This window comes from Aulonocara stuartgranti (genome assembly GCF_965226115.1).
Source record: "Aulonocara stuartgranti genome assembly, chromosome: 4".
Classification (NCBI taxonomy): Eukaryota; Metazoa; Chordata; class Actinopteri; order Cichliformes; family Cichlidae; genus Aulonocara; species Aulonocara stuartgranti.
This window is the reverse complement of record NC_138942.1, coordinates 21,126,644-21,154,412: the sequence shown is the minus strand read 5'-3', so window position 1 is coordinate 21,154,412 and position 27,769 is coordinate 21,126,644. Positions and strand designations below refer to the sequence as shown.

At 41.5% G+C, this 27,769-nt stretch overlaps 1 protein-coding gene and 1 long non-coding RNA gene across 11 annotated transcripts; both read right to left on the bottom strand.

The window, feature by feature from the left end:
• Positions 1-250: 250 nt before the first annotated feature.
• LOC309705664 (protein cramped-like) lies at positions 251-3,582 on the bottom strand (the record flags this gene model as incomplete). Its single annotated transcript, XM_082531586.1, has 8 exons — positions 251-368; positions 1,218-1,341; positions 1,781-1,866; positions 2,098-2,146; positions 2,324-2,407; positions 2,860-3,013; positions 3,108-3,310; positions 3,579-3,582. 8 exons carry the CDS (start codon positions 3,580-3,582, stop codon positions 266-268), a joined length of 807 nt encoding a protein of 268 aa, XP_082387712.1. The 3' UTR covers positions 251-265.
• A 9,944-nt stretch (positions 3,583-13,526) lies between these two features.
• LOC309704398 lies at positions 13,527-26,007 on the bottom strand. 10 transcript variants are annotated; one of them, XR_014276232.1, is made up of 7 exons: positions 25,695-25,987; positions 25,240-25,614; positions 24,267-24,313; positions 23,812-23,957; positions 21,551-21,683; positions 16,713-20,065; positions 13,527-14,104 (listed from the first exon to the last, which is right to left on the bottom strand). It is a non-coding gene; the product is annotated as an uncharacterized lncRNA (long non-coding RNA). The 10 variants fall into 10 exon arrangements; XR_014276229.1 differs by lacking the exon at positions 13,527-14,104 and having other exon boundaries at positions 16,067-18,708; positions 19,959-20,065; positions 25,695-25,999; XR_014276230.1 differs by lacking the exon at positions 13,527-14,104 and having other exon boundaries at positions 16,067-18,705; positions 19,959-20,065; positions 25,695-25,998.
• Positions 26,008-27,769: the final 1,762 nt, after the last annotated feature.

The window sequence follows — 27,769 nt, the reverse complement described above, 5'->3', positions numbered from 1 at the left end:
ATTTTTTTTTTAAGTAATGCCGCGAGATGGACAGTTAAATAAAGGTTTCATTGAATTAAAAAAAAGATTTAAAGATGACTGGTGGCGGAAGCAGAGCACAGACTGTCTGTGAGAATCTATCGCCATCGTGTGGTGCAGAGATATATTGCCATTGAATTTAGACAACGAAAGCTTGGCTCACAGAGCAGCTGCAACACGAACAAAAAACATTAAATAGCAACATGATATATTATATTATATTATATTATATTTATAGCTGTCGAAATTAACGCGTTAAAAAGGATACAATCCACTGGTCATGATAAGCCCACTTCTGTTTCAGATACTCTATGAGGCTGGAAACTTTCCTGTGGAGCTCCACCACCATCCTGAGAAAACAGAAAAAACATTTGATGTCAACTTTGCAAAATACAACACTACCAGGTCGAATACGTCTGACATAAACTACTTCTACATTTTACACTTAGACTACTGTGGATCAAATTTAATAGAGTTTTCTAAAACCGAAATAATCCTGTGTGGGAAAAATCAAAACGCCAACTACGTGCTCCAAAAATAACTAAAATAAAACAGAAATGTTCATTAATGTATAGTTTTACTATATTTGTTTTGTCACGTTTGCAAACAAATGCATACTGACATTGCTGTAATTCAGCCATTTTCACAAAGTCTTTACCCTTCTTCAACCTACCCATGATAAATAACCCTTATTATCATAATAATTAAACAAAAAAACAAAAAAAACCCCTAACACTGAAACCAGTAAAAACGAAACTGAACCTCAAAAGAAGCAAACCCAGTCTGAACACTAACTGAAAACTGAACTGAGAACAAAAATTAAAAATGAAAGAAATAGAGTTTAAACTTTGAACAGCATCATGTCTGAGGGTGTTTACACTTTTCAAATTTCACGAGTTAGCTTAAAAAAAAAACATATACACACATATTTAATTTGCACAAAAAAAAAAAAAAAAAAAAAAAAAGAGCTGACCCAGAAAACGGTGGAAAACATGCAAACCATCAAACTGAAATAAGCAGTCTGAAGCCAAGAAGAGGTTCTTAAATTAGCTCAGGCTTTGTTGCATCACCATGGCTTGAACTAATAAAATAAATAAATAAAATAATAATAGAAAATGAATTAATGAAGGTATGACATCTCTCCGACTCTTGGATGTTATGCTTTTGAAAATATATTGTGGTTCTTATCCATGTCAGACCTGAGGCGAGGGTTGTGGGCAAGACTCTGAACTCGGGCCCAGGAGTGGTTACTGCGTGGCTGGAGCTCCACTGCCACCTTCAAGGGCAGACGCACCGGCTTCTGGTCCTCTTCATCACTCACTCCTGCAGGACACAAAATTACAGATTCAGCCACTATAAGAAAAGCCCAAAACCTATAAACTCAACTATGCTCTCTCACTTAATCAACCACGACAAAATGAAAAGGCAGCCATCAATCTCGGTGGGATCCATTCACAGATTTACATACAACAATGACAAGAGACAGTCTTTTTCTACCCTTGATGAAAGCAAATATTTTCAGTAAGTGTGATGAGTGGGTGTTATTGAGCAGAGGGGTTGATGACAGCTGGTCAGAACAGTCATCTCCTTCATCCTCCTCACTTTGCACCCAAAGTTACCATGGAAACACCACCAGCCCACTTGATGCCATGGTTTTTGTAAAAAAGCCCCGCCCCCGTGAACCCCCCAGTCTCACCATCAGTGAGGTTTTCAGTGCTTGTTCTGTAACGCGTGTGCTGGGTTTCTGCAGGCTCATACTCACCATCTGGATCACAAAGTTTCTTCAACGCTCGGCACATTGGAGCTTTGATCCGCAGGTTCCTCCCCTTAGAGCGCACGGTGGTGGCCCTGGTGGAACAGAAGAATCTTTATTCATATATGTTGTAAGCTCTAAACCTTGCCGTGCCACAGAGAAAGCATCTGACTACATACTGTCAACTCAGCCCTCAGATTTGTTTTTCATACTAGCAAAGTGCTAATCTGTATCTTTCCAAATGTGATCTAGTGCATCAGTTTAAAGTATCACAATCCCAGATGTGTACGTAAACCCACTAGCCAAAGCTTCTGCCACAGACTTACCCTTGCTGGATGAGTTCGTTCAGCTTTGCCACATTCTTATCATCCATCACTGTCAAAGACAAAACACAAGACAGCTAGTTAAGACATGCTCCTCAGGGGCAACTGCCCCGAGCCACAGGGATCATCTGGAGTTTAATCACATCCCCTGTGTCCACAACCAGCAGAACAAACAGCAAAACACACGCAGTCTACATTGCATCCAAGCGCTTTCACAGCCCTCACTTACATCCTCCAACTTTTTTGCGAAGCTCGGCGTAGCAGATGAGGCCGTACAGTTCTTGAGAAGATTTCTTTAACACCCTGGAGTACACTGAGAAGGAAAGGAAGCACAAGTCACAACACTGGTGGAGGCCTGTGCGTGCTACATAAAGATAACATGAGAGTAACACTGGGTGCTTTTTGTAGGGGAAAAGAGCTCCAGCTTATCTGGTGAACTTCTTTAACATATGTTTTGCTTGCTAAAAAACAAAAATGTCAGTGTGAGTTCTGTTGTAGGAAAAAATAATAATATATGTGGCTGTTTAACAGCATCTCTTCTTTACTTCTCATTCACAGTGTCTGCAGTAAGTAGCATAACTGAAACAACTAAACACAAACCTAAAATAAACCAATTAAGATCAGCCTAAGACATCACCTTGTTGTATGAGTTGTACACATTTTTATGAGGCGTCATTCGATAAAGTCATTACAGTGTACAAACTTCATATTTGGGGATCAAAAATTCCAAGGTGAATTAAGAGAGAGAGAAAAAAAGCAACTCACCGTTAGCGAAGTCGATGTGTTTGGAGATCTTGTGCCAAGTTCGGTAGTAAAAGTGGCGGACCTGTTCCTTGTTCTTCACCATATTTGCTGGCTTGCCTCTCTTCTTGTACTTCATTGCAATGTTGTTCTGGATGGCCTCAAAATCCTTCCCGTGCTGGGAACAAAGGAGGGCAGCCGTGAATCTACGACGTCAAAAGATCTACACATGGTAAACTTTTAACTTGGTAAAAGGTTGTTGCAAGCTTTACCTCATAAAGACCCTCAAAAAAGCTGTTTTTGTCCTCGGCGCTCCAGGATTCCCACTGCCGACGGGCTCTTTTCTGGTTACCAGCTTGTTCTTCCTTCTCTGTAGACCCTTGGCCCTTGGAGGTCTTGGATACTCCCCCCGTGGAGCTGACCACAGGCCCGGTCTGCCCCACCACACCCTGGGAAGAGGAGCCATTCTCTGCCCCTGTTTTAACACAGAAACATTCAGAGGAAAGGCACAACTTAAATATCAGCTCACCACCCTGGCTGTTTTTTATGTCATAACGAAAAAAGGTTGATCTGAGGTGTGTGATTTGCGAGATGTTAAAATACATGCACACAAAGCCACCCACTGCCATTACAGCGCACAGAACCTGCAGAGCTTCCCTCTCTGTGGTTAAGCTCTGGCAAGGAGACAGGAAAAGCAATCAGTCCCTATGGTCAGGTCTACATTACACAGTTCCAAAACCAACTCATGGTGGGCTCCACTGGCCAAGTTTTCTGGCCCAGTACTGTGCACAACACCAGGAGACATTAGCAGGAGCACCCAGAGAGTTGCTGTTGCAGTACTGTGCTACATTATAAAAATAAATAAATAAAGAAAAAAAAGTGTTGTTTTTTTTGTTTTTTTTTAGCCCAAATGGGTGTTAATTTACAAACACAAGCATGTGACTGGCTCACAGACAATAACCTAGATGTGTCGCCTTCAAAATAGAAGTGCACCGATATAGCATCACATAAAAATAAGTGAGGCTTTCTTAGTCAGACAGTCAAACGTTTGTGCTCAATCTAAATATAGTTTCTGACACAATCAGAGCTTTTCTGTTTCAAACAACAAAAATCCACCAGTCATACCTGTCAAAGGATACACAAGTAAATAATATTGTTTCTGATCTGATCAATGGCTGCTGTTTTGTGGACAAAGCAATTTTAAAAGGAAAAATGTACAAATTAAAATCACAGATGTATAATGTACTGAAATATTTTTCCAAATAAATTCCACTTTTCAATGAGGAACACACAGATTACTGGGTGGCATAGCCTCATTAACAAACTCAAAAACCACCACCACCTTACTAAGTCTCAGCCCCACCCAAAGCTGTCTGTGCCTCCAGAGGGACAGGTAGTGTGGAAACCCAGGAGGTAATGCCTTGTCTGCATAGATAAACTGACACCAACCAGCTCACACTTAGCAAATACAATACTATTAGTGATTGGTAGCCTACAGGGGAATCCTTCATTGTGTTTAAAAGTCATCCTGAAAGCCTTAAGTCATCTCTAGCTTTGATTCATTGTTTAGAAAGTTCCTGATATCAGTCACCCTCTGAGTTACTACAGAGGCTCATTCAGATTATTTGCAAAACCAAAACTGAATAATGGCAAATAAATTACAACCTCTGCTTTACTGGTATTTGTTGTAAAATGGGGGTGATAAAAAAAACAAAACAAAGGTAGCCTAGGCTAAATCTGTGGGTCAATGAAATGATTGGCTGAAAACTGCAACATCATTCTAGTCCAATTTCCTATATAGTCCCAAAAGAAAATAATAAGAAAAAAGACAAAAGAACTGTAAGCAACCCTGTTCAGTAATGTCCCTTTCCTGTCCTGATATCAGGTCCATTTTAAGCCCGTGATTTAAACAGACACAGTTGAAAGGTACAAATGTGCATGACACGAATTCAAACGTGGTGCAGATGTGTGTCACAGGTTGATCTGGCTGTAGGCTGTGGCACTTGGCCAGAGGTGGCGCTGGTTGACTCGACTCCATGTTAGTGCACAAAGTAAACTGCTCGCTGTAGTTGTGAAGCAAAAACGCTGAAATCGGAGAAATAAACCGTGCGAGCGGAACGATAACGACGACAAGAGTCTCCCGATCGTTTACTCTTGCTGTCCTGTGAACAACATCGGCGTGGTGTTAATTGTTTGCTGTTTTCGCGATCGCGTCGCGAATGAGGATATCACCAGATAAACTCACCACATTTTAAACATTTTGTTGTTCAACAGCATCAAGACTGACGGAGTGTGTTTGAGATAACCTCACAAGTGTCACAGATGACACATTTGGCGTTTTTTTGCTGGTTTGTCGGTAGCAGCTCCTGAAACGCAAGACTGCCACACATCTGTTCGACCAACGCCAGTTGATCTAAACGCCAGTAGATCTGGAACACCGCCAGTCCGAGTGTCAGGTGAACTGAACTTCAGGTAAGAAGTTATGACCTGCAGTCTATCTGGGTCAGATATAAACCAAGTTTAGGTGGAGTTTATTTTCGTTGTGCTGACTTTTTACCCTCAGTTGCAATAACTAGTACTGGTTCTAGCCAGCTTGACAGAGTTTATATACAGCTGGGTGGGTGCTATGACGTTACTGATAGTGAACTTTATTTTATTCATAAGGTTAGTTAGTAGAGTTGCCAACGGCTCTTTAAAAAAATGGAATGGTCCCTCATTCAGAGAAAATATTACACGTTTCGTATTGAGCTGAGAAGGAACACAGTTTGTCCCGGACTTTCGCTATAATGAAAAAAAGACACAAAGCTGGAGTTATTCTGTCGTTACGCTGCACAGCTGCCTCTTCTCCTCTCATCCTCTCCCCTGCCTCTCCTGTTGCTACTTCAATCATGAAACTGATCAATGATCAGCTGATTGGCTTTTCTCCCTTGTTTATTTATCGCCCACTTTGCGCCAGAAAGAGGAAACCAGCAGATGTCGCGCTAAACAACAGCAGCACATTTAAGCTTGATCAGCTGTTGTTAGAATTTATTTGATATTACTTTCTAGTATCAGCTGATGTTTGCTGGAGTCACAGCTGTAAAAGCTGCTGGTCATGATATCGGTTTGGATATGTGGTGAGAGGGAAACATGAAGATGAAACCAGGAGATGTCCTTACTGAATCATCAGAGCTGAACAGGTGATGGAGAAACAGGTTTACCTTTTAGTTCACATGAATGAGTTGAAGGGAAGTTATGAACTGTTTCTGAGACACAAATAACACCAGGATCCTTTTTTATGTAGCTGACAGCTGGCAACTGTGCAGGGGTGGATCTAGGAAAGTTTTGCCAGGGGGCCAGGTAGGGCATTAACAGGGAAAGGTGGGGCACAAAGAAATACTTTTCTTTCTTATTCTCATTTAAAATATCTAGCTTTTATTAAATAATTATCTAAATCTTACAACCAAAGTTTTTATCTGACGTAAAATGTATAGAAATCATACATATACCAACAAGACAGTGTACATCACTGTCACAACAGCATTTGTTTTCAGTCAAAGTCTTTATGGCTTTAATACCTGGTGGGCCGGTCTCTAGTCAAAATGCCTGATTTTCTGTCCCAGTCCAGCCCTGCAGGTTAATACTGGCAGTGTCACCATGCCAGCTGACTGTATTTCATCATCAGCCAGTGTTGTTCTTGATCAATATTACCAAAGTTTACCATAAGGCAGCATAGAAAGTATTTACTTGCTTTCAGGTTTTATTCAAATGTTAGTCTTTTCAGTTGTTTCCCCACTTTTTTCCTGTTTCAAAATCAAACACCAGTTTGTGAGAAGATTATCTTCTTTTTTTTAATAGGCATTGGTTTTGCATTGGCATTGGCTAATTTGTCAATTCTTTGTTACAAATGTTCGTATTTTAATATTCAAAAATGTTTTTGCCCAAAACATATGTGCACTATATGTCAGTAAAAATATTATGCAAATATTGCTGTCCTTGAATGCTGAGTAAACACTGACAAAGCACTGATTGTATCTCTTGTACTTTATCAACGCAGTATCTAAAAACTTTGCACCATAGTGGTTAAAATCTCATTCTAATAAGAATTAAAAGCGCATTCGGTTATTAGGTTTATAGGATTATTGAATTATGGTTAACGGTTGGTAGATTTTTTTTTTTAAAACATTATCTGCCAATTACATCTGCCACCCTTCTCCAAATCTGTGCCCCTACCTGGCCCCCCAACAAAAATTTTCTAGACACGCCACTGGGTCCGGGTGGATCTCCACCAGCAGCTCAGCAGGCGAATCCGAAAACTGACACTGACGGCCAAACTCGCAGCGGTGCTTGGAGTAAGCATAAGTGGACCTGGACCTCACCGGACCTGGAGTACCTGATGATTAAGTGCCGGCCATTCTGGCTACCGAGGGAATTTACAGCAGTGATTATTACGGCTGTTTACATTCCCCCACAAGCCGACACTGACCGAGCACTCAGGGAACTGTACAGCGCGATCAGCAGTGAGGAAACCGCACACCCAGAGGCAGCGTTTATCACAGCCGGAGACTTTAATAAGGGAAACCTGAAGAAAGTCTCACCCAAACTCCACCAACACATCCATTTTAACACTCGTGGAGACCGGCTACTCGACCACTGCTACATCTCTTTCCGGGATGCGTACAAAGCCCTCCCCCGCACCCCATTCGGCCAATCAGATCACCGCTCCATCCTGCTCCTGCCCGCCTACAGGCAGAAGCTGAAACAGGAAGCTCCAACCCGGAGGGCGGTGCTGTTTTGATCACGCGGACTGGGAAATGTTTCACGTGGCTGCTAGGGACATTGACGAGTACACAGACTCAGTCTGCGGATTTATCAGGAAATGCGTGGAAGATGTCGTCCCATCCAGAACAGTTAAATCCTTCCCAAATCAAAAACCCTGGATTAACGGAGATGTTCGCGCGGCACTGGCGGCACGGAGCACCGCCTTTGCCTCCGCGAACACATCGGACTACAAACACGCACATTACCAACTCCGGAAGACTATCTAAGCAGCCAAACGTGAGTACAGGGACAGGGTGGAGCAACAGTTCGACAACCCTCGGAGTATGTGGCAGGGACTAAACACGATCACAGACTTTAGAGGGAAAACCAGCACACCGCAGACCACGGCCTCTCTGTGTGAGGATCTAAACGTATTCTACGCTAGATTCGACACAGCGAACACCATGAGACCGGACAGTGTGCGCACCGCGGATGACGTCAGTGCGCACACTGTGTCTGAGGAGGATGTGCGGAAGTGCTTCAGGAAGGTGAACGCACGCAAAGCTACTGGTCCGGACGGGATTCCCGGCCGCGTCCTCAAGTCATGCGCGGCTCAGCTGGCTGCAGTGTTCACGCACATCTTCAACCTTTCCCTCTCTCTGTCTGTAGTCCCAGCCTGCTTCAAAATGGCCACCGTCGTCCCTGTACCCAAATCCTCCACCATCTCCTCATTGAACGACTGGCGACCTGTAGCCCTGACCCCCATCGTAAGCAAATGCTTCGGTCACTGGACCCTCTACAGTTCGCATACCGCCACAACAGGTCCACTGATGATGCCATAGCCTTGACACTACACACTGCCCTGTCACACCTGGAGAAGAGAGACACGTATGTGAGAATGCTGTTTGTAGATTACAGCTCAGCATTCAATACCATCGTTCCCTCGAAGCTGGACAGGAAACTGCAGGATCTAGGACTGAGCAGCTCCCTCTGCAGCTGGATCCTTAGCTTCCTGTCTGACAGACGCCAAGTGGTCAGACTGGGCAGCATCACCTCATCCCCCATCACACTGAACACTGGTGCCCCACAGGGGTGTGTACTGAGCCCTCTCCTGTACTCACTCTACACCTACGACTGCACAGCCACTAACAACTCCAACATCATTGTGAAGTTTGCGGACGACACTACAGTGGTGGGTCTTATCACCAATGGTGATGAGACGGCTTACAGGGAGGAGGTCAGCGCCCTGACCCACTGGTGTCAAGACAACCATCTCACACTCAACGTCGCAAAGACAAAGGAGCTGATAGTGGACTTCCGGAGGTGCAGAGAAGTACACACCCCCATCACCATCAACGGCGCTGCTGTGGAGAGAGTGAGCAGCTTCCGGTTCCTTGGTGTACATCTGGCTGAGGATCTTACGTGGTCAGTACACACAAACAAAACAGTGAAGAAGGCGCAGCAGCGCCTCTTCTTTCTCAGGAGACTGAAAAGATTCGGCATGAGCCCCCGCATCCTCAGGACCTTCTATCACTGTGCCATTGAGAGCATCCTCACTGGATGCATCACCACCTGGTATGGCAACAGCACCGCCTACAACTGCAAAGCTCTCCAGCGAGTAGTGCGGTGCTCTGAACGGATAATTGGAGGTGAGCTTCCCTCCCTCCAAGACATCTACAGGAAGCGGTGCCTGAGGAAAGCGGGGAGGATCATCAAGGACTCCAGTCACCCCAGCCATAAACTGTTCAGACTGCTTCCATCAGGAAGGAGGTTCTGCAGCATCCGGTCCCGTACCAGCAGACTGAGAGACAGCTTCTTCCATCAGGCCATCAGACTGCTGAACACTTCATAGACACCTCAGCTTCACTACTGGAACTTTAACATTATGCACTCCACACTGTACAGTAACGCCACTGTTTTGCACATGTCTCAACTCTGTATATTTTTATATATTTTATTTATTGTTGACTCTATTTAATTTGTAAAATATGTGTACACACACACACACACACACACACACACACACACACACACGTAGAAAAATATTTAGTATACACATCCAGAAATGCATATACTATTATATATTGTACATATATTTATTAGTTTCAGATGTAGCCATTCTTGTATTTTGCTTGTTTACATTATTGTATTTTGCACAACTCTGTTGCTTGTGAAGCTCGCACACAAGAATTTCACTCACATGTGCTGTACCAATGTACCTGCACATGTGATGTGACAATAAAAGTGATTTGATTTGATTTTGATTTGAAATTATTTTTGGAGTGGCACAAATAATTTGTGTGGCATCAAATTTGATGCAGAACAGCTGATTGTTCTGTAAATAGTTTGAAATGTTTATTTAAAAAAACGCCTTGGCTGCATTTTAAGTAAACAGCTGCAAAAAACTTTGTTTGCATAGATCAGTTACTTTTTTGAAGACGTAATTATATAATTAATTGCCCAACATTGGTCATTATATACTGTATTTTGCAGACAGAGAGTTACAGGACTCTCTCCCAGACCACAGACTCATACTCATAATACAAGTCAGAGCTTTTTTTTTTTTTTTAAAAAAGAAAGTTGCGTTTTCAAAATTGGAGTTCAAGTTATTTTTACTTCCAATAGTGTTAACATACTACACAGGTCATGAACAAGTTTTTTTTTAAATTTTTGTTGTAAGTGGGCTAAAGGAGTTAATTAAAAAAAAGTCTAACATAAATTTAAATGTTGTAATTTGATTATTTTAATAAACCATGTAACTTGGATGGATTCAATGCTGACGTGACCACAGTGCACACGCCTGCTGTTGCTCACAGTGGTCCAAGGGACCGCTCAGAGAGTTTGTGTGTTCGCTCAGACACATGAAAAATTAGAGGGAACATTGGACCCAAGCTTCGCCCCCACAACAGGGTCCTCAACCGTCCTGGAAGAAAGTCTAGTGTGGTATTCTACTGATCAACTGAGCATGCCACCTCTCCCAGTTTGTGTCCATAAACCTCTTTGTGTGCTCCCCTGTTGATCTTCTCTCATTCCTACACTGCTCTTTTGATGGTCATGTGATCTGTACACCTAAATACAGCCCAGTTATTGTTGTTGTTCACACCTGACGCCTGGGCTCATAAGTTGTCCTCAATATCTTGCATTTCCATCCCCCGTTTCTGACTCCCTGCCATCTGTCTTCTCCTTGATATTCTTCTATAATGAAACCTGCAATCATTGCAATCACCAATGAGTCAGCTGAATGGCTAGCTTATCACTTTAACTGAAACACTGTTCAGTCTCAACTTTGCAGTTACTATTTTCATCATTTATGTTACAAGCATTTGTAAGTGCAATTTGTTTGGAGGCACAATCGTCTGATTTTTGTGTGTGACAACATTTCTGCATCTCAAGAACGGTTTAGTTTGGACTACTTGCACAATTTTGCGCTTTAAACTGACCTGCAGTTTGGTTTGGCTAAAAACTTCAGAGCAGACATTTGCCCAAATTTCTGGGCGCTTTCTTGGGTCAGCACAGCTTCTCAGTTTAATATATGAAGTGCCAGATCTTTTTGCATGTCCACTTAATTTCAGAATTTAAGAAACAATCCATGTGACTGAGGCCTGGTATCAGCTTGGCATCCTTTCATCTCTCTAGCCTTTTAGTTAATTATGCCTTACTAAAAACGTGTAAAACAGAGAGCACAATCTGTGATTAGGTATTGAAACAGCTGTTTACTCCCCAGATGTTTGTGTCCTCAAAGAAATTCCATTTTGATTTATGTGAATGTATTGTGCAGGTACTTTCTCTGCTTCGCCCTCATTGCTTGCTTTATCTGAGAACATAATCTGCCTTCTTTTAGCTTGGGGTAGGCCTCACTTTATGTTTTAAATTAAAACGCTTGAAGACAAAGTGAACTCTGGACAAGCGTGCGACCTAACTGAAGTCCAGGTGGGCTTGTTGATAATCACATTTTCACACTCATCTCGGGGCAGACCTGTGGTGTTCTGGTGCCAACCTGTCCCCTCCGTTTTTTGAGTGCCCCCCCCCCCCCCCATATAAAAAGAGACGGTTTATTTTATAATATTTTAGACAACAGCATATAAAACACCATTTGCTTGCACTTGTGTGTGTGTGTGTGTGTGTGTGTGTGTGTGTGTGTAAAAACTGAGATGTTCAGAGGTCTTGCTTCATGGTATCGAGCAGCTCACACAAAACAGGGTCTTTGTATTTTAATGTAGGTGCTGATGTAAACCACAATTTTCAGCAAACATCTATCAGGTCATTGCACTTTTCTTTATTTTTAAAGCTTAAGTATGCGTACATGGGATATATTAAAAACTGACAAGCTGTTTGAACATATGATGTGAAATCACTTAATTAACCTGCTGGATTTGCTAAAAGTTAAAATATTTATACTACTTTGGCTAATGGGTTTTGCACATTACTCTTAGTTTAGTAAGTGGCTATTAGTGAGGGTCATGATAATCAATTCAATTGCGTAATGGGCTGACTAAGTATTTCCAGACTAAGAGAAAAAGTCAGTGAACATATCCGTTGGTTTAGGTGTAGGCTTAATCCATTTCTGAGAAAACTGAAGAGCATAAGTGAGGGTTAGTATGTGTTAATGATTTCAGTGTCATGCAGGGGAAAGTAGCATTCAGTGGAAGCTTCTCGGTGATTGTTTTAAATCCAAATATGACCCTTATTTGTGGCGCATGTTAGCATACAGTCAGCTCAGGAGTTAGTATCAGTCATGTGGTTGTCACGAGGTTGCGCACAGCATCACCGGCAAGAGGGCTTGGTTTGAGAGGTTTTTGGCATCTGTGATGTGATTTACAACCATCCACCCATGTACAGTAAGAAGCTGCACTCACAACCGTGGGCATCAGCAAGTTGGTGAAATTTAAACAAAACAGCATTCCATCTGAAACTCTCTTATTGTACCCAAAATACAAATTTTAGTGATTACATGTGGCTTCATTAATTATGTTCAAAAGGATGAATACATAACGCAAGTAATAACTTTATAATCAGTCAGTGAATGAAGGAGCTCAAGAGTGCAAATATAGTTGCAATAAAGTGACAAATATGCCCTTTTATGTCAAACAAAGACCGAAATAAGTGGCATCAGTGTGGGGATGAAAATGAGCGATCCAACCTCACACTGCAGATATCAGGGCAACGCACAGTGGGGGGGCAGGGGAGGGGGGGGTTGCAGTCTGCGCGCACAAGAGGGCTAACAACGCTGTGAGTGACAGAATCCACCCAAACTGAGGAACAGCTTCTTCCCCAGAGCTGAAGCCTGCACTGTTTGCACTATAATATAATATAATATAATATAATATGTTGCTATTTAATGTTTTTTGTTCGTGTTGCAGCTGCTCTGTGAGCCAAGCTTTCGTAGTCTAAATTCAATGGAAATATATCTCTGCACCACACGATGGCGATAGATTCTCACAGTCTGTGCTCTGCTTCCGCCACCAGTCATCTTTAAATCTTTTTTTTTTATTCAATGAAACCTTTAACTGTCCATCTCGCAGCATTACTTTAAAAAAAAATCATATTTAAATACAAAAAAAATTAAATACATGAACGACAGTAGTAGAAAATTGATAAAATAACACCAAATAAATATATTTACAAATGATAGCAACATCAATGGAATAAAACCATGAACACCAGCAGAAGGAGAAAGAGGCCTGTATCTACATTATTACTCTGGCAGCTCTCAGTCTCCATACAGACAGGACACGTTGCAGCGTAATTGCAGACAGGTGCGTGGGCCTGAGCTCCGCCCAGGCAGAATGACGAGTGGAAGAAAGCAGCAACACAATAAACATATGTAACCTTGCGGAGCCGGCCGGGCAGACATCGAGACCGTGACAGAGTGCAAAACTTTTATACTTGACAACTGTTAAGAGTTCAAATATTGAGGAAGGAGAGTAAAAACAACCATGGTCCAGAAGAGCTTGGTCAAACAATTGATTTTAATGAACACACGCGTGGGGGGAGTAGTCGGAGTTTCCTGTCACTCTGACTTTGCACAGAGTGTACTCAGAATCAACAGAATCAGCACATACACACTTAAGATTATAACAAGCATTCAATCAAAAGCATTTATTATAGATTCAACTCAGTTTAAATTGGTTATAACTGCACCTGTAACAAAGGCTAATTGGGTGCCAATATGTTTAAACATCTGAATGCAATATCAGTGCTGTAGATTATATTATTAATGCAATGGTAATGATGATGATTATTAACAATAGCAGCAAAATAATTTCCCTGATCTCCACACTCCCTCTTTTGACCCACTTTCCCTAAAAAGAGGGTCACTACACTTTACTTGTTTCATTTCTCTGACATCCATCCTCTGGCTCAGCAAATCAGACAACCTCATGTCATCTAGGTGGTCCAATAATAAAATGCCAGCTCCCACTTGAGAACACTCCATGCGTAAGATTAGGTTTTTTCTGCGTCCCTCTCTTGTGGTCCATCAGGCCTCGGGCCTCCAGGATCCTCACCCCCCTGTGGTCGCCGAGACCTTCTGCAAAGGAAACAAAACAGCTTTTCCTGCGCCTCCCTAACTTATGTTTGGGACTCTTTAATCAAAAGCATGATCCTAATTATGTTCTTGACTTATTGACTTGTATTTGTACACACACACACACACACACACACACACATATATATATATATATATATATATACACTCTTCAACGTTACTCATCATTTTAAGCGCTGCTTTCACGTCCCTGCATGTTTCCTATTGCTCGCCTTATCTGATCATCAACATCCTGTACACAAAACTGTCGCTGCTGCAAGTGCCTTAACTCTGATCTAAAGTCACCTTTCACAAGAAAATCATTATAAGCGCCTATTCTACTAAAAGATCCAAGAGAGAACAACCATTTTAATCAATTAAGTTTAAGCATATAAGCAATTACTCATGCATACATTTTATCATAGCTAAATGCTGCCTAAAAACAACTCCTGTGTGTTAACACCAACTTCATTTTAACACTCACATTTCCTATGTTATAACCCGTTTTTGGTATAGCCTTTTTATTTCATTTTGCTCCTTACCCCTGGAGGGTCTTGGGTCGATTTGTGGCTATTTTCAAATTTTGATTACATGCCATTTGCACAGTGTTGAATGGACTATAGCCAAATTCTCCAAAAAAAAAAAAAAAAAAAGTTTGATATGATTTTATTTCAAAATTCAAGTCCGACTTCCTTCAATTAGCTTCAGTGGCTAAGCTACAAATAAACTTACACTATTGGGCTTAGGGTCGATTTGTGCCCCATTGAAAGCCATTATAAACGCTATTTTTCACTGCAGAATTATTACCGTTAACATCTGGGTGACGGCTTAGGTTTCGTTTTTGTTTTGGACAAGAGGCCTTAGAATTGTAATTTTATTTGTCCACCGGGTGGCGCCCTTGCTCCACATTTGACCCGGGGCTGGAAAACAGCAAGAGCAACAGCGGGCTGCTTTGACAGACCTGCGGGAAATGAAGCCTCATTTCCGGCGTGCAGCAGCGGCTTCGCCCGCTGATCGGGCGGGACCATTTTCTGTCCCTAGGACCGTTAGAGTAACAATTTCTGCTTCAGTTTTACCATCTCTAAATGATCAAAAACCCCAAAAGTTATAAAATAATCCTAAAACCCATTTCAAATTAAACCTTAAATTCCCCCTTTTTTGACACATCTCATGTGTCAAACTAAAAATGCTTCACCCAAGCTTAGGAAATTAAAAGAAAAATACAGTTAGTCATATCATCCCTCAAAACACCTCAGCAATCCTCCTCTCAGGTATATTTGCTCCGACCCTGCAAACCTGTCTTTAAGGAATGAAATCCATTTAATCATCATGTCACATCTTTTCGAACTCCCGGCTCTATCCACAGCCTGCATCCTTGGAACTTCCTAAAAACAAAACCTGAACTTCACATTCCATACTCAGTTTTCCCCCTTATGATCCAATCTGTGTTATAAAAATAAACTTAGAACAGTTATCAGTCATGTGTTTCTTCAGTTAATGGTAACATGAGTTATATCAAAAAAATGTTTCCCCTTTAGCATTCTCCCAACAATATACTATAATACCATAATCTAACCCCAGTCAATAAAACAGAAATTTTCTCAAAGCAAACATCAGCAACCCAAAATCAACATCGCCAGAATTAAGCCTTCCACTCCCCTTGCTTATGGCAAAAGCAAAGCAAACCCTTTCTCTTGCTGGCATGGCAAGTGGTTTGTCCACATTTATTCATCCCCACCTTCATCCAGTCACACACACATCCACACCATGTATTCACACCAGGTATTGCTAATAGTGGAGCCTCCCGCGCAAGTAATCAGATTCTCCACTCTCAGCAAAATGAGCTCATTCATTTGTTTTATTTGTCATAGTAAAATAGTTCTTTATGCTTTTGGACTGGATTGACTCGCTATTATTGTCCCGATTCGTATTTTGAAGAAAAGACAAACGACTACAAAGTCCCAATAAGGTGCGTCAAAACAAGGATTTTATTGAAATATATATGGGGGGGGAGAAGTAGAGCACGATCACTCAAACAGCGGCGATCTTCCCCGAACAATACTTGGGGTGTAACATACATATGATGACCAGTAATATGCGTCACCGCAGATGAAAAACAACATGCATGTTCCCCCCCCAGTTGTTCTGCAAAGCCCACCATGGCGTCCCTGGTAAGGTTTGAGAGCCTCAGCAAATTATAATGAACATAATTAATGCGATCAACATTTTTATTTGGAGTTATCCATAGGAACACACTTTCAAATCCTGCTGCTATTTGGTTAACTAATTTATATTCATCAGGAACTCCCCTGGGAACTCCAATCGAGTCAATCCAGGTAGGCGAGTCAGTTCTCGGGTCATAAATCTGTGTACCCGTTGTGCTTCTTTCCCTCAACATGCGTCTCCTACATCTGACTGTCAATGTACGCGTGTCATGTTGTGGAATGGCTTTTACCCTACTCCCTATTAGCATCAATGGTGCTCCTAACCGCACCATAGCACATGTCCCCACACTCCCCAAAGGAACATGCACCAAAAGGGTGTGATGTCCACAGTAATAATACAACCCACCTCTAGCCCATGTACCTATTATGGTGTTTGGGTCACTTACATTATTTGTGGTCCTTCCCGTGAGCGTCCTCTCACACCAACTAGGGTCAATTTCTCCCAGAGTGTATTTCACGGCGTCCGTAGAAAATTCAAAACAGGTGTAATTATTTTGTTTAGGTATGAATGAACCTGTCTGCGTACGCTTGTCAATTGGTGGATATAAACTTGACAGTGTGATGCAGTCACCCGTGGCCACAGCTTCTCTAGTTAATCTCAACATGCAATTATAACCCCACTCATCCTCTGGATACAGAGGCGCAGGCTCAGTAAACAAACGAGGTCTAGCTGTAGCACAGGCAACACAATCATCTACATGCTGTTCCCTAGCATTTTGAGCCACCCAATCCAGCCAGAGATTGCTGTCACTGAATCCGGTGGCACGTTCAATTAAATCTTTTCAGGCGAGTGTAGTCAACTGCAACTACCTTCCTATCTGAGTTTTGGTTAATTTTTATCAGTGATGTCCCATTGTCCCTTACTACAGGCCTCATTGGTTTAGCTTTACTAAGAAAATTAACTTTTATTAACCTTTTTGGATCTATCCCTACAGTTTCCACACCCAGAACTAAATATAAGGAATTTTGACGCCACCAGTTCCCCATTGACAAGGTCAATGGATTCTGGGCCGGACTATAATCTCTCTGAAGTTTTAGCTCATTCTCTGGCCCCTGCTCTGACGCCTCCCAATCTTCCCCAGTGTAACCTTTTACCTGATCCCAGTTCCGACACCAATTGGCATAAGGACGACTTCCCCTTTCACAATATGTGTTCACAGCATAATCCCAACACACCCACACATTAAATCCCCTCCAGCTACTGTCAGCTCCCTTACAGATAAAAACGTTGCACAAATCAAACGTGAATGAAGTGGTGGACCCATTAACATAGTCTAATTCTAGTCCACCATATATGCTGAGGCACTCATCCCTTTTACCTGAGACTTCACGCTTAACCTTCCTTGGCAACGCAATCAATTTGGACTCTGAAGCGGGTAGACTTCTGCGTCTGGGCAATTCACCTGTCTGCCAAAAAACAAAGAAACATTAGAACACTCACGCACGCCAACACCCCAGTTATTTTCCAATCTCCCCACAAGCCCATGGTTTTGGTTCCCCTACTCTCCTCTAACTCTAGGCTGGAGCCCCAGCCTATCACGCTTCACGCCTCTTTGGCACCTCCTCTTTGAGTGAAGAGACGCCCCGGATCCTTCTCTTCTTTCTTCGACTTCCCAGGTAGACTATTTGGGGATGAGCTTGTCTCCACCAAGCTCTCGTCTGCCACTGCACATTGAGACCAATGGAACCAGGTCTGGCCTTTCCCCTTCAACTGGACCGCTGTTGTGGTACGAGCGTTCACTTCAAATGGCCCCGTCCACCTCGGGTCTTTCCACTTTCGCTTGATGACCTTCAGCCACACCACCTTGGCGTCGGACCTGTCCACCGTGGTCACTCCTGCTGCAACCTGTTGTGTGAAACTAGACACAAGAGCTTTTAATTCTTTCCAATATTCTGCATGCGTTCTGTTACTTTTTATACTCTCTTCAGCCGGGACTGCCGTCCAGGGACCTGGAAACTGTCGTCCTGTCAACAGCTCGTACGGCGTGAAGCCTGTGGATTGGTTAACAGAACATCTTATGATCATTAATGCAATGGGCAGGGATGCGACCCAATTTAGCCCCGTCTGAGCACAAATTTTGTTCTTCAAATTTAGATTCATCCTTTCTACTTTCCCTTGGGACTGAGGATGATACACAGTTCCAAACGTGTGTTGCACCCCCAGCCTCTGTTCTGCCTCCGCCAAATCTTTGTTTTTAAAATGGGTCCCATTATCTGACCGAATTCGCTTGGGGAACCCATACCTCCTTTTAGACAGGGACTTTCAATCTGATCAGGTCCCCACTGGTAGCCTTCTCCTCAGCCAGTTGTAATCTGGAAAGCCCACCTTATATTTGCTCTCCCGAGAATTTGTCACCGCTGTTATTCACTGTTGCAGGCCTGCTTAGAACAAAAATGAGAAAAAAAAGAGCTGATTATTAGCTCATCAAAGCACCTGACAGGTTTTCTTTAAGTGCACTGTTACAAAAATAATGGGCCCCTTCTTAGACGTCCATGTTTAATAAAACTCCCTCTATTAAAAACAAAAACAACCCAAACCTAACTGACAGAATCAACCCATCTCCACAACAACCTCAAAAATCTTAAACAAAAAGTTGTGCCACCAGAGTCCTGACACTCCCAGGTCAACTCATGTAATTTCACCTCCTCAATACACCGAAAGTCTTGTTAAAACCACACAATTTGCACACAACAATCGCCCCCTTTATGCACTTTAACATACTTAGATTCAGCATAAGATAACCCCATTACAACAACGTATCAACACTAAACTATAAATTTCCTATCCAAATCTGCTATGCTTCCTCTCCTGAAAGAGAGGCGCACACACACACACACACACACAGTCATCTCTCAATAAGTTGCTGTGACAAGACAAATACATGTTCAAACATTACCACCTTGTTAAATTATTTTATTTCTTTCTACAGTGATCACTGGTTTTGATCACTCAGTACGAGGGCACTCCTAAGTCACTCTTTTAAAACTACTTCAATCACTTTTTCTTTTTTCCATAATTCACTCCCTTGTCATATAGCTTCTTTTGAGTTATTCCTCAACTTCAAACTCAAGTGCATTTTATTCTTTTTTTTTGCCTGTCCCGTTTGGTTCTTTGGCCATCAGAATTATTGTCTGAAGGCGAGAAAAGATGCCCAACGGATTTACTTTACCAAATTGACCATCCCAGCCTTGCCGTAATGGTCTATTTGATTCATCTTTTATGGTTTATTTTCACTCGCTTTGCCCATTTGCTCTCTCATCTGTTAAATCTTCAGTTTGGTCCTGTAACTTTGTATTACAGGTCAAAAGACCCTCAATCCACACTGCGAGGATTGATGTTGTTCCTCGCGTTCTTTAACCGCATTGACGGCCACACTACTATTTTTTACTGTTCTCTTAAGCTTTATTTTGGAATCATACATTTCAATGACCTCTTCTAACTTTCTGTCTGCAGCATTGGCTTTGTCTTCGTTTTTTAGTATTTTCCTCGTAAAATTGCTGCATCTTATTTTTTATTTTTTATTTTCACTCGCTAGATACGGGACTGACTTGAATGAGGAAAAGAAAAGGGAGAAAGGAAGAGGGGGGAGAAACAGTGGAGAAGAGGGACGGGGATAAAGGGCAGAAAAAACCTCGCGTTTTATGGTGACTCCTGAATTTCCTCCACTTCCTCCTCATCCTTAAAATACTCCGGATGAGTGTCCACAGCATTGTTCAGTCTGATGGCATCCTCCATGACCTGGACAACATGATACCATTAGAATGACATCATAGAATGAGGGGTGTGACCAGAGCCAGAAATGCACTCATTGATCCTTTTGTTGATTTATTGCTATCATACACTACTAATCAACTAATCGAAGTGCAAGTGTCACAGTCTGTTATTTATTCTCCCTCCATGCAAGGCAACATCTAGGGGTGGTGCTGTGGGTTCAGCATGGCTGGCAGCCATTGTTCAATCATGCCTCCCCTATTTCAGTTGGAACGCTGGGGCCTGGAGGAGAGAGCTGCGGACTGCCATGCACCATGAGCAGCCGATGGGAGCGAGAACAGTCGCAGTTCTTGCTTTTTCTGTTGGGGGAGGCCCAAATAGTGCCATTCAACCTTCAGCAGCAGCAGCAGCAAGGGGCTGTTTTTACAATGTCTGCCAGGTAATTCTACACCGACTGGGTAGAGGGCATCAGAGGGCCACTACTGCCATTTCTGAGGAGGACAGATGGAGCTGGGGGACAGGCCCTTCGCATATGCTAATGCACAATGCAATAGCCAAAGACCACTGGAAATTAAACCAAGGGGCAAAATATACAGCCCAAGGCTGCGGTTCGCTCCTGCGTGTGTAACGGAGCAAAGGTGATTTTATTTTTTCCACAGTGTTTTTAAAGGAGGGAAACCTTCCTCCAAACGGACAGAGCAGTGGAGTCGCCAAGGGAAAGCACACAAATTAAAAACTGTGGAGCCTGCGGCTTAATTTGACTCAACATGGGAAACCTCACCCGGCCACGGAAAGGATTGACAGATTGATATTTATAGTTAAAAATATAAAATGAATTAAAACAACCCTGGCCAGGGGACAACACAATAAAAATCAATAAAACACAACATTAAAAGTCCAGTGGCGTCCGCCACGGTACACTAAAACAAAAAAACAACTCTTTAAATGAACAAAAAAAAAAAAAAAAAAATCATGGAAAGAATTTCCACGTGATTAAATTGCTTTATTTTAGCATTATGCAATTCTGTTACTCCAACTTAATGCACTCAAGTCGGACCAACTTAATTAAAGATTGATTCATCAATGTATTTACTGCATTTTGATCCAATATATTTTAATAGTGTTGATCCAACAAAGAGTTTTGTTCCAACTCAATTCAGGTTTTCTCCAACTAATTTACTAAATTTGGTCCCAGCTTAAGTTAATTGAGTTAAACCAACTCATACAAATTAAGTTATTCCAACACAAGTCTTTAATGCTAATAGAAAACACTTTAATCACATGGAAATTCTTTCCATGATTATTTGAAGTTAATTTAAAGAGTAATTTTTTGGAGCATTTAACAAAGTCTAGAGTCTGGTTAACATACATTTCACTATTACATCTAAAAGGTAAATACAAATTTGTCATACACATCTTTTTGTTTTCTCCAATTTCTAGCAAATTTCAGGTTCAGTGAATAGACCAGACCAAGCAACATTGTCACTGCAAAAACTACATTGCCCAACTCACCCATCACTTCCACCCCCTCTAGAACAATCATAACATCCTGAGGGTCATCGCTGGCTCCGCACCCTCTGACCGAATGACACAGATTCCAAAGACTGTCTCTGCTATGGCAGTGGCCATGCTTTCTATCAACTTCCTGTGACAATAAAACAAACAAATTTAAAAAAAAGATAATGATTTCTCACTAATGTCCATTGCAAACAGTTTTAAAAGTACATCTGTTTTACATTAATGTAAAATACCTAAAAGCTTTATTCATTCAAGCCTTATAATAATGTAAATGTAATCAAAAATGACTGCCCGATATTTTTCCTCACTCAAGAGAAGTTCATTCAATACCTCAACAATGTTCTGTCTTTCAAAATCTTGAGTTGTGATAGGGGTGACTGTGGCACAGGAGGTAGAGCAAGTTGTCTACTGCTTTAATCCCTGGCTTCTCTAATCTGATACTAAAACTATCAATGGGTAACACACTGAACCCCAAGTTGCTCCTGATACATCCATTGAAGTGTAAATGTTACATAAAAATCTTGTATGAATGAGGTTGTTATAATGATATTATAATAATGATAGTATAAAACACTCAAGAATGCTGCGTGTAGTTAGGGCTGCTCAATTAATCGAATTTTAATCACGATTACGATCTGGGCTTTCAACGATCATTAAAAGTGACTGAGCCGATTATTAGCCCCTCCCTCGTGCTTTACTCTCGCGCTGCTCCGTGTGGCAAATCGAGCGCACCTCTTGTTTCCAACACGCGTCACAACAATTAAGAGGACCCGAGGGAAGCTCGGAAAGCTAAGCAGAAGTTATTTGGAGAGGAGAGTGACTGCCGTTGGTTGAAAAGAGGGGTAAAAAAACAAAAACAAAAAAAACTTCAGTGGTGTGGAAACATTATGGGTTCGCCGAGTCAGACATCGTGTGTAAACTTTGCTACGGTGTTGTAGCTGCACCACTGCAAAGTTCACTAAACAGATGTTTACATTTATTTCTTATATTGCAAACATTTGCACTGTTATCAGTATTTGCACACTATTTTATATTATTTGTTAAAGTCATTATTCAATACATTGTTATTGTTAACCTTTACAGTCAGAGCGGGCATGCTCCGTTTTGCGTAACTATTTTTAAATCCCTGTAGAACCGGAACCGCGTAAGCTAGCGCAATAATTTTTTGCATATGAAACCAGAGGAGTCGTACTTACATCTTATGCTATCAGCTTGTCCTAGGTCACGGTTGCAAAAATTGCACAAAACGCACTAGCAGGAACAAACACATAATATTCCAGAAACACGCTTTGCCGATTTGATCAGCTGTTCGCAACACTTCCCACATTGAAACAGACGTCAGCGCGAACTATCGCACGTCCGCCATTTCCTGCCAGAAACCCGAAGTGACGTCATCTTCGCGGAAACTGTAGTTTTTTTACTTGTAGGCCTTAAACACCTATACTGGTGTTTTTATAAGTCATGTTAGACTTTACTGAATAGTTTCTGGGATGCTTAGAACTCATATTGCACTGCTGGAAATAGTTTATTTTGATGCACATGCTGTTTTCTTTGCAAATTTGAATCATAGGATTGTTTTCCCTGCAGTATATAAAAATTGCTTTATCTCCAAAATAAAACTATGAAGACACTCAAAATAAATTTCCTGTTGTTGTAAACTATTTTTTGCATTTAAAGTTTTGAGGGATAAACCTCTTAAATTTCTCCAAGTAGAAATATATGTAAAAAACGATTTTCAATTTTTTTGTAGTTTATTGCACTTTTTGCAATTAATCAGAATCAGAATACTTTATTGATCCCTGGGGGAAATTATTTTTTGTTACAGTGCTCCATTTTAATGTAGTTACTATGGACTTAATGCATACATATTATTAAAATATGGGCTATAACAGTTGTATTGATGTATAGCAACTTGAAATGCTCCCAATGGCACTATAACATGTAAAAAAATAATATAAGCTCTGGCGGACTTTGTTCTATAGTAGGTCTTAAAGGGTTAAATAAATATCGTCAAATAATCGAGACCTCAATTTCAGTGAAAATAATAGTGATTATCATTTTTGCCATAATCGAGTAGCCCTACGTGTAGTATCCAGTGAGAAACTTAAAGCTCTTACTTTTCCCATTTTAAAAGCTATTTTTTTTACAGCCACCGGTAATTTATAGGAAAACCCCATCCCCTGAAACTTTTTGCATGTAGTTCAAGCTTATCTTTGATCATCTCCTTAGTTAAGGATACAGGCAAGTTAACATACCAGGTAATCCTTCACCAGCTCAGGATCTTCATTCAGGTACACGCAAAGACCTTTGGCGATGTATTCTCTTCTGATTTCAACAGCATCAGTACACAGAGTGGGGGGGGGGGGGGAAACAAATATATACGGAAATCCATCTCAACGACCTAGCAGTGGGATTAAAGAACTTTTAACTGAATTACCAGGAATTTGTGAGAAATACAGAGGCTATTGTTTTACAGTCTTAATCTTTTCAAATAGTATTCATGCATTTTAGACAATTCTGTCATTCTAATATTGTTTTTTACTTTGTATTAATTTAATCATGCCATACCCCCAATTCAAGAAAGTTTAGATGATGTGTACATAAAATCAGAATGCAATGTTTTCTTGGTCTCAAAACTATGTCACTTACAAATGAATATATTAAATTTTTAACATGGGAATGTGATTATTTAAGAAAAATATTAGCTCACCATGAATTTGATGAACGGGCCTGCCAGCTCTCCAGACCTTTCACCACCTGATAAGATTAAACATTTATTATCTTTACAGGAGGGAACTGCAAGTCTAAGTTTAAGTAGAAAAATATTTAATTTAAAAAACAAAAAACAAAACAGGAAAACATATCTGTTCATGTTTTGTCTTTCCTCCTCAGTGTACTAAAAACACAAGTTGTTAAATAAACCACTCTCCATCAGTTGCAACTTACAAATTTCAACAACCCACACGTAAAATGTAAATTTATCACAACAGTCTCTGTGGTAGAGCCAAACTAGCTTATGTGCAGAGTTTAAGTTATAAACAATATCTATATTTGGAGTAGCTAAGTCTTTCATATTAGGCTATCATGCTAGCATGACATTGTGCTATATTCTTGCACTAATGTGTTAGCTAGCTATCCATCCATCCATCCATTCGCTTCCGCTTATCCTTTTCAGGGTCGCGGGGGGCGCTGGAGCCTATCCCAGCTGTCATAGGGCGAAAGGCGGGGTACACCCTGGACAGGTCGCCAGTCTGTCGCAGAGCTAACACACAGGGACAGACAACCATTCACACTCACATTCACTCGCACATTCACACCTAGTGGCAATTTGGATTATCCAATTAACCTATCCCCACAAGCTGCATGTCTTTGGACGGTGGGAGGAAGCCGGAGTACCCGGAGAGAACCCACGCAAACACGGGGAGAACATGCAAACTCCACACAGAAAGACCCCGGCCTGATGTTGGAATTGAACTCAGGACCTTCTTGCTGTGAGGCAACAGTGCTAACCACCGTGCTGCCGTGTTAGCTAGCTAGAATGGCATAAACAGATTTAAAAAAAACAACAACAACAACAAAAGAACAAATGTGAATAAATAGAACTGAAAAGAATCGACAAACTAATGATACCTTTGTGCAAAAAGTATTTTCATCAAGATGGATGAAGATAGATTCACTCTTACCTTTCCAAGAGGACTGTGGAGCAAACCATGTGCTTTCCTGCCTCTTGTTTAGAATCTCACGTGATCTTGTGATATCGCGAGTCTTTAAGGCAGCTAACCACTCTTGTTAGATTTTATCATGTCATATCAACAAGAATTTAAGAGGTGCTAGTTGGTGAATTTCATGTAGATCTTATATGATTTTATTACGTTCACCTTAGAAACATAAATTCATTGTGTTCAAATTACATGTTAGAGTCTTGTAAATGCAATAAACCACCAAATTTCACTTTGAGTGTATAAGAGTCACTAAGAATTAAAAATCCAGTGAAGCGGTGCAGGAGGGAAACCCGGCGGCGTCCTCGCCTTCCTCTCCGCGTTCTGCGCCCCGGTGCGCTAAAGAAAGGAAGGCAGCGGTAGTCACTATTCTTTTAGGCAGCTATAATTCATTAAAGGGGACAAGTCAAAAGACTTACCCCGGGTGGGCAGAGCTCTTAACTCTGCCCGCCGCTTCTTTGTAACCGCCAATCGGCACCGGCCCGCCTCGCCGCCTCTAATTCCCTGCAGACACGTAATCTGGCCTCCTGTTGCTGCAGCAGTCGGACCGCTCGCTCCGTGTTGCTGGCACTGTATCCTCCTCTCCTGAACGCCAAGCTCCACCAGCCCTCCGGGCTTGCAGGCGCCGCCGCCTGACACCACTCACGCCTGCCCGTCTCTCAAGCCTCTTTCTCCATGGTCTGCCAGGCCCTCTTATTGGCCTCTGTGACCTCCCAGGTGTGATCAGGTTTATAATCAGGTAGGGGCGGAGTCTTTCCAGGACAAGTCACCAAATAAATACCATAAAAAACATGCAGTAAAACTCATAAAAATAAACCAGTGTACAATATTAAAATATTGAAAAGGTAAAACACAGCAAAACATGCATAGTAAAAAACCCTAGATAACTTGTCCCTTTCCACCCCGTGACACGTGACACACACCTTGACTTTGGGAACAGATTGATGTGATTGCTGTGATTGATGCGATATTTGGCCACATTGCTATAACGACACCACTCGATTACTTCACACGCATGCTACCAATAATCCATAAATTGCTGCTTAAGGAACTAAGGACAATACATTTAAATGCAAGTTCTTTTTTCTAATGTGTTGTACAACTATCAAATTCATTTTTTTATGTTACATAGTAATATGGTCCTTACCGATTGTGAAACTAAATTAATTCGTTTCATAGATCTAATCCATACTGCTCCTTTAAGGCAGCAAACTCGCTATATTCTATTCATTATACCAATTAATAACACCAGTGGTAAACAAAAACACTACTTTAAAACAACTCAGTGCAAATAGGCATGCATGTTCATTTGCTTTCAACTCACAACAACAACTCAACTTCCAAACCAAAACACCAACACAAAGGAGTGTGAGTTTAGACAGCACCAGTTAGCTAATCACATAGAACTGTAATCTTTGACATTTGTTTACCAAGTGAACAGCTTTAACATTTAAGCAGCTGTAACTGTTAGTGCAAACACTGTGTATTTATAAGGAAAGAGCTTCAAGTCTCCAGATCTACTAGCTAACAAAAGACACATTACGCTTTCACCTGCTTCTCTGCTTCAACAGCAACAATGTTCCTCTTACGTCAGAGGCACAGCTACAGCAAGTGTAGAGCCAAGCAGCCTCACCAGCGTAACCAGTGTTGCTCTTTTAGCTTTGAATGTTTTAACTTAAATGCATTAACAACTTGTGTAATAATTCTAACAAAAGGTTTCTAACTTTTATCTGTTTGTAACCCTGGGCTACACAACATCCATAAACAACATGTATCCATTCAATATCAATCCAACCAACAAACCTGCATTAACCCAACTATCCATAAAGCCAGCAACCATCCAGCCAACATGCATCAACCCAAAACTCCAACCAGACAGCATGCATCATAGTAAGACTAGGTGGACTGCTGTGGATTCATTTGAATCTTACTCTGCACAGCTGCAGAACACTGTTGATGTAGCTCTCGTCCTTTTCGACCTTATTCCTGAAAAGGCTGGTTTGTTTCTTGTCAGCAGGGTCGATGTCCTTGGGCCACCCCCCTCCACTTGGTTTACTCCACAGCTTCTTGTCTTGTGAAGTTTTGTGTTCACCTGAAAACAACAAGTAGCACCTGAGATTCACACAGACAGGCAATTCACACAGTGCACTGTTAATCAGGAGGTAGAGCAGGTCACTAATCAGAAGGTTGGTGGTTCAGTCCTTGGCTGCATCCCTTGGGCAAGATACTGAACCCTGAATTGCTTTCTGATGCATTCATCAGAGTGTGATAAAAAACACAGAAAAGTTGCTTTTATGAATGGGTGAATGAGGCATGTTCTGTATATAAGAACCACTCTCTTTACTCTGTATGTAATTTCAACCCTTTTGGCAATCCAGTTCAAGCTGTGTGTAGGTGATCAGTTACTGCAGGAGCGTCACACTCATTTTAGCTCATGGACTGCTTCTAGCTTGATTTATCCTAGCCCAATACTAATAAGATAATAATAATAATG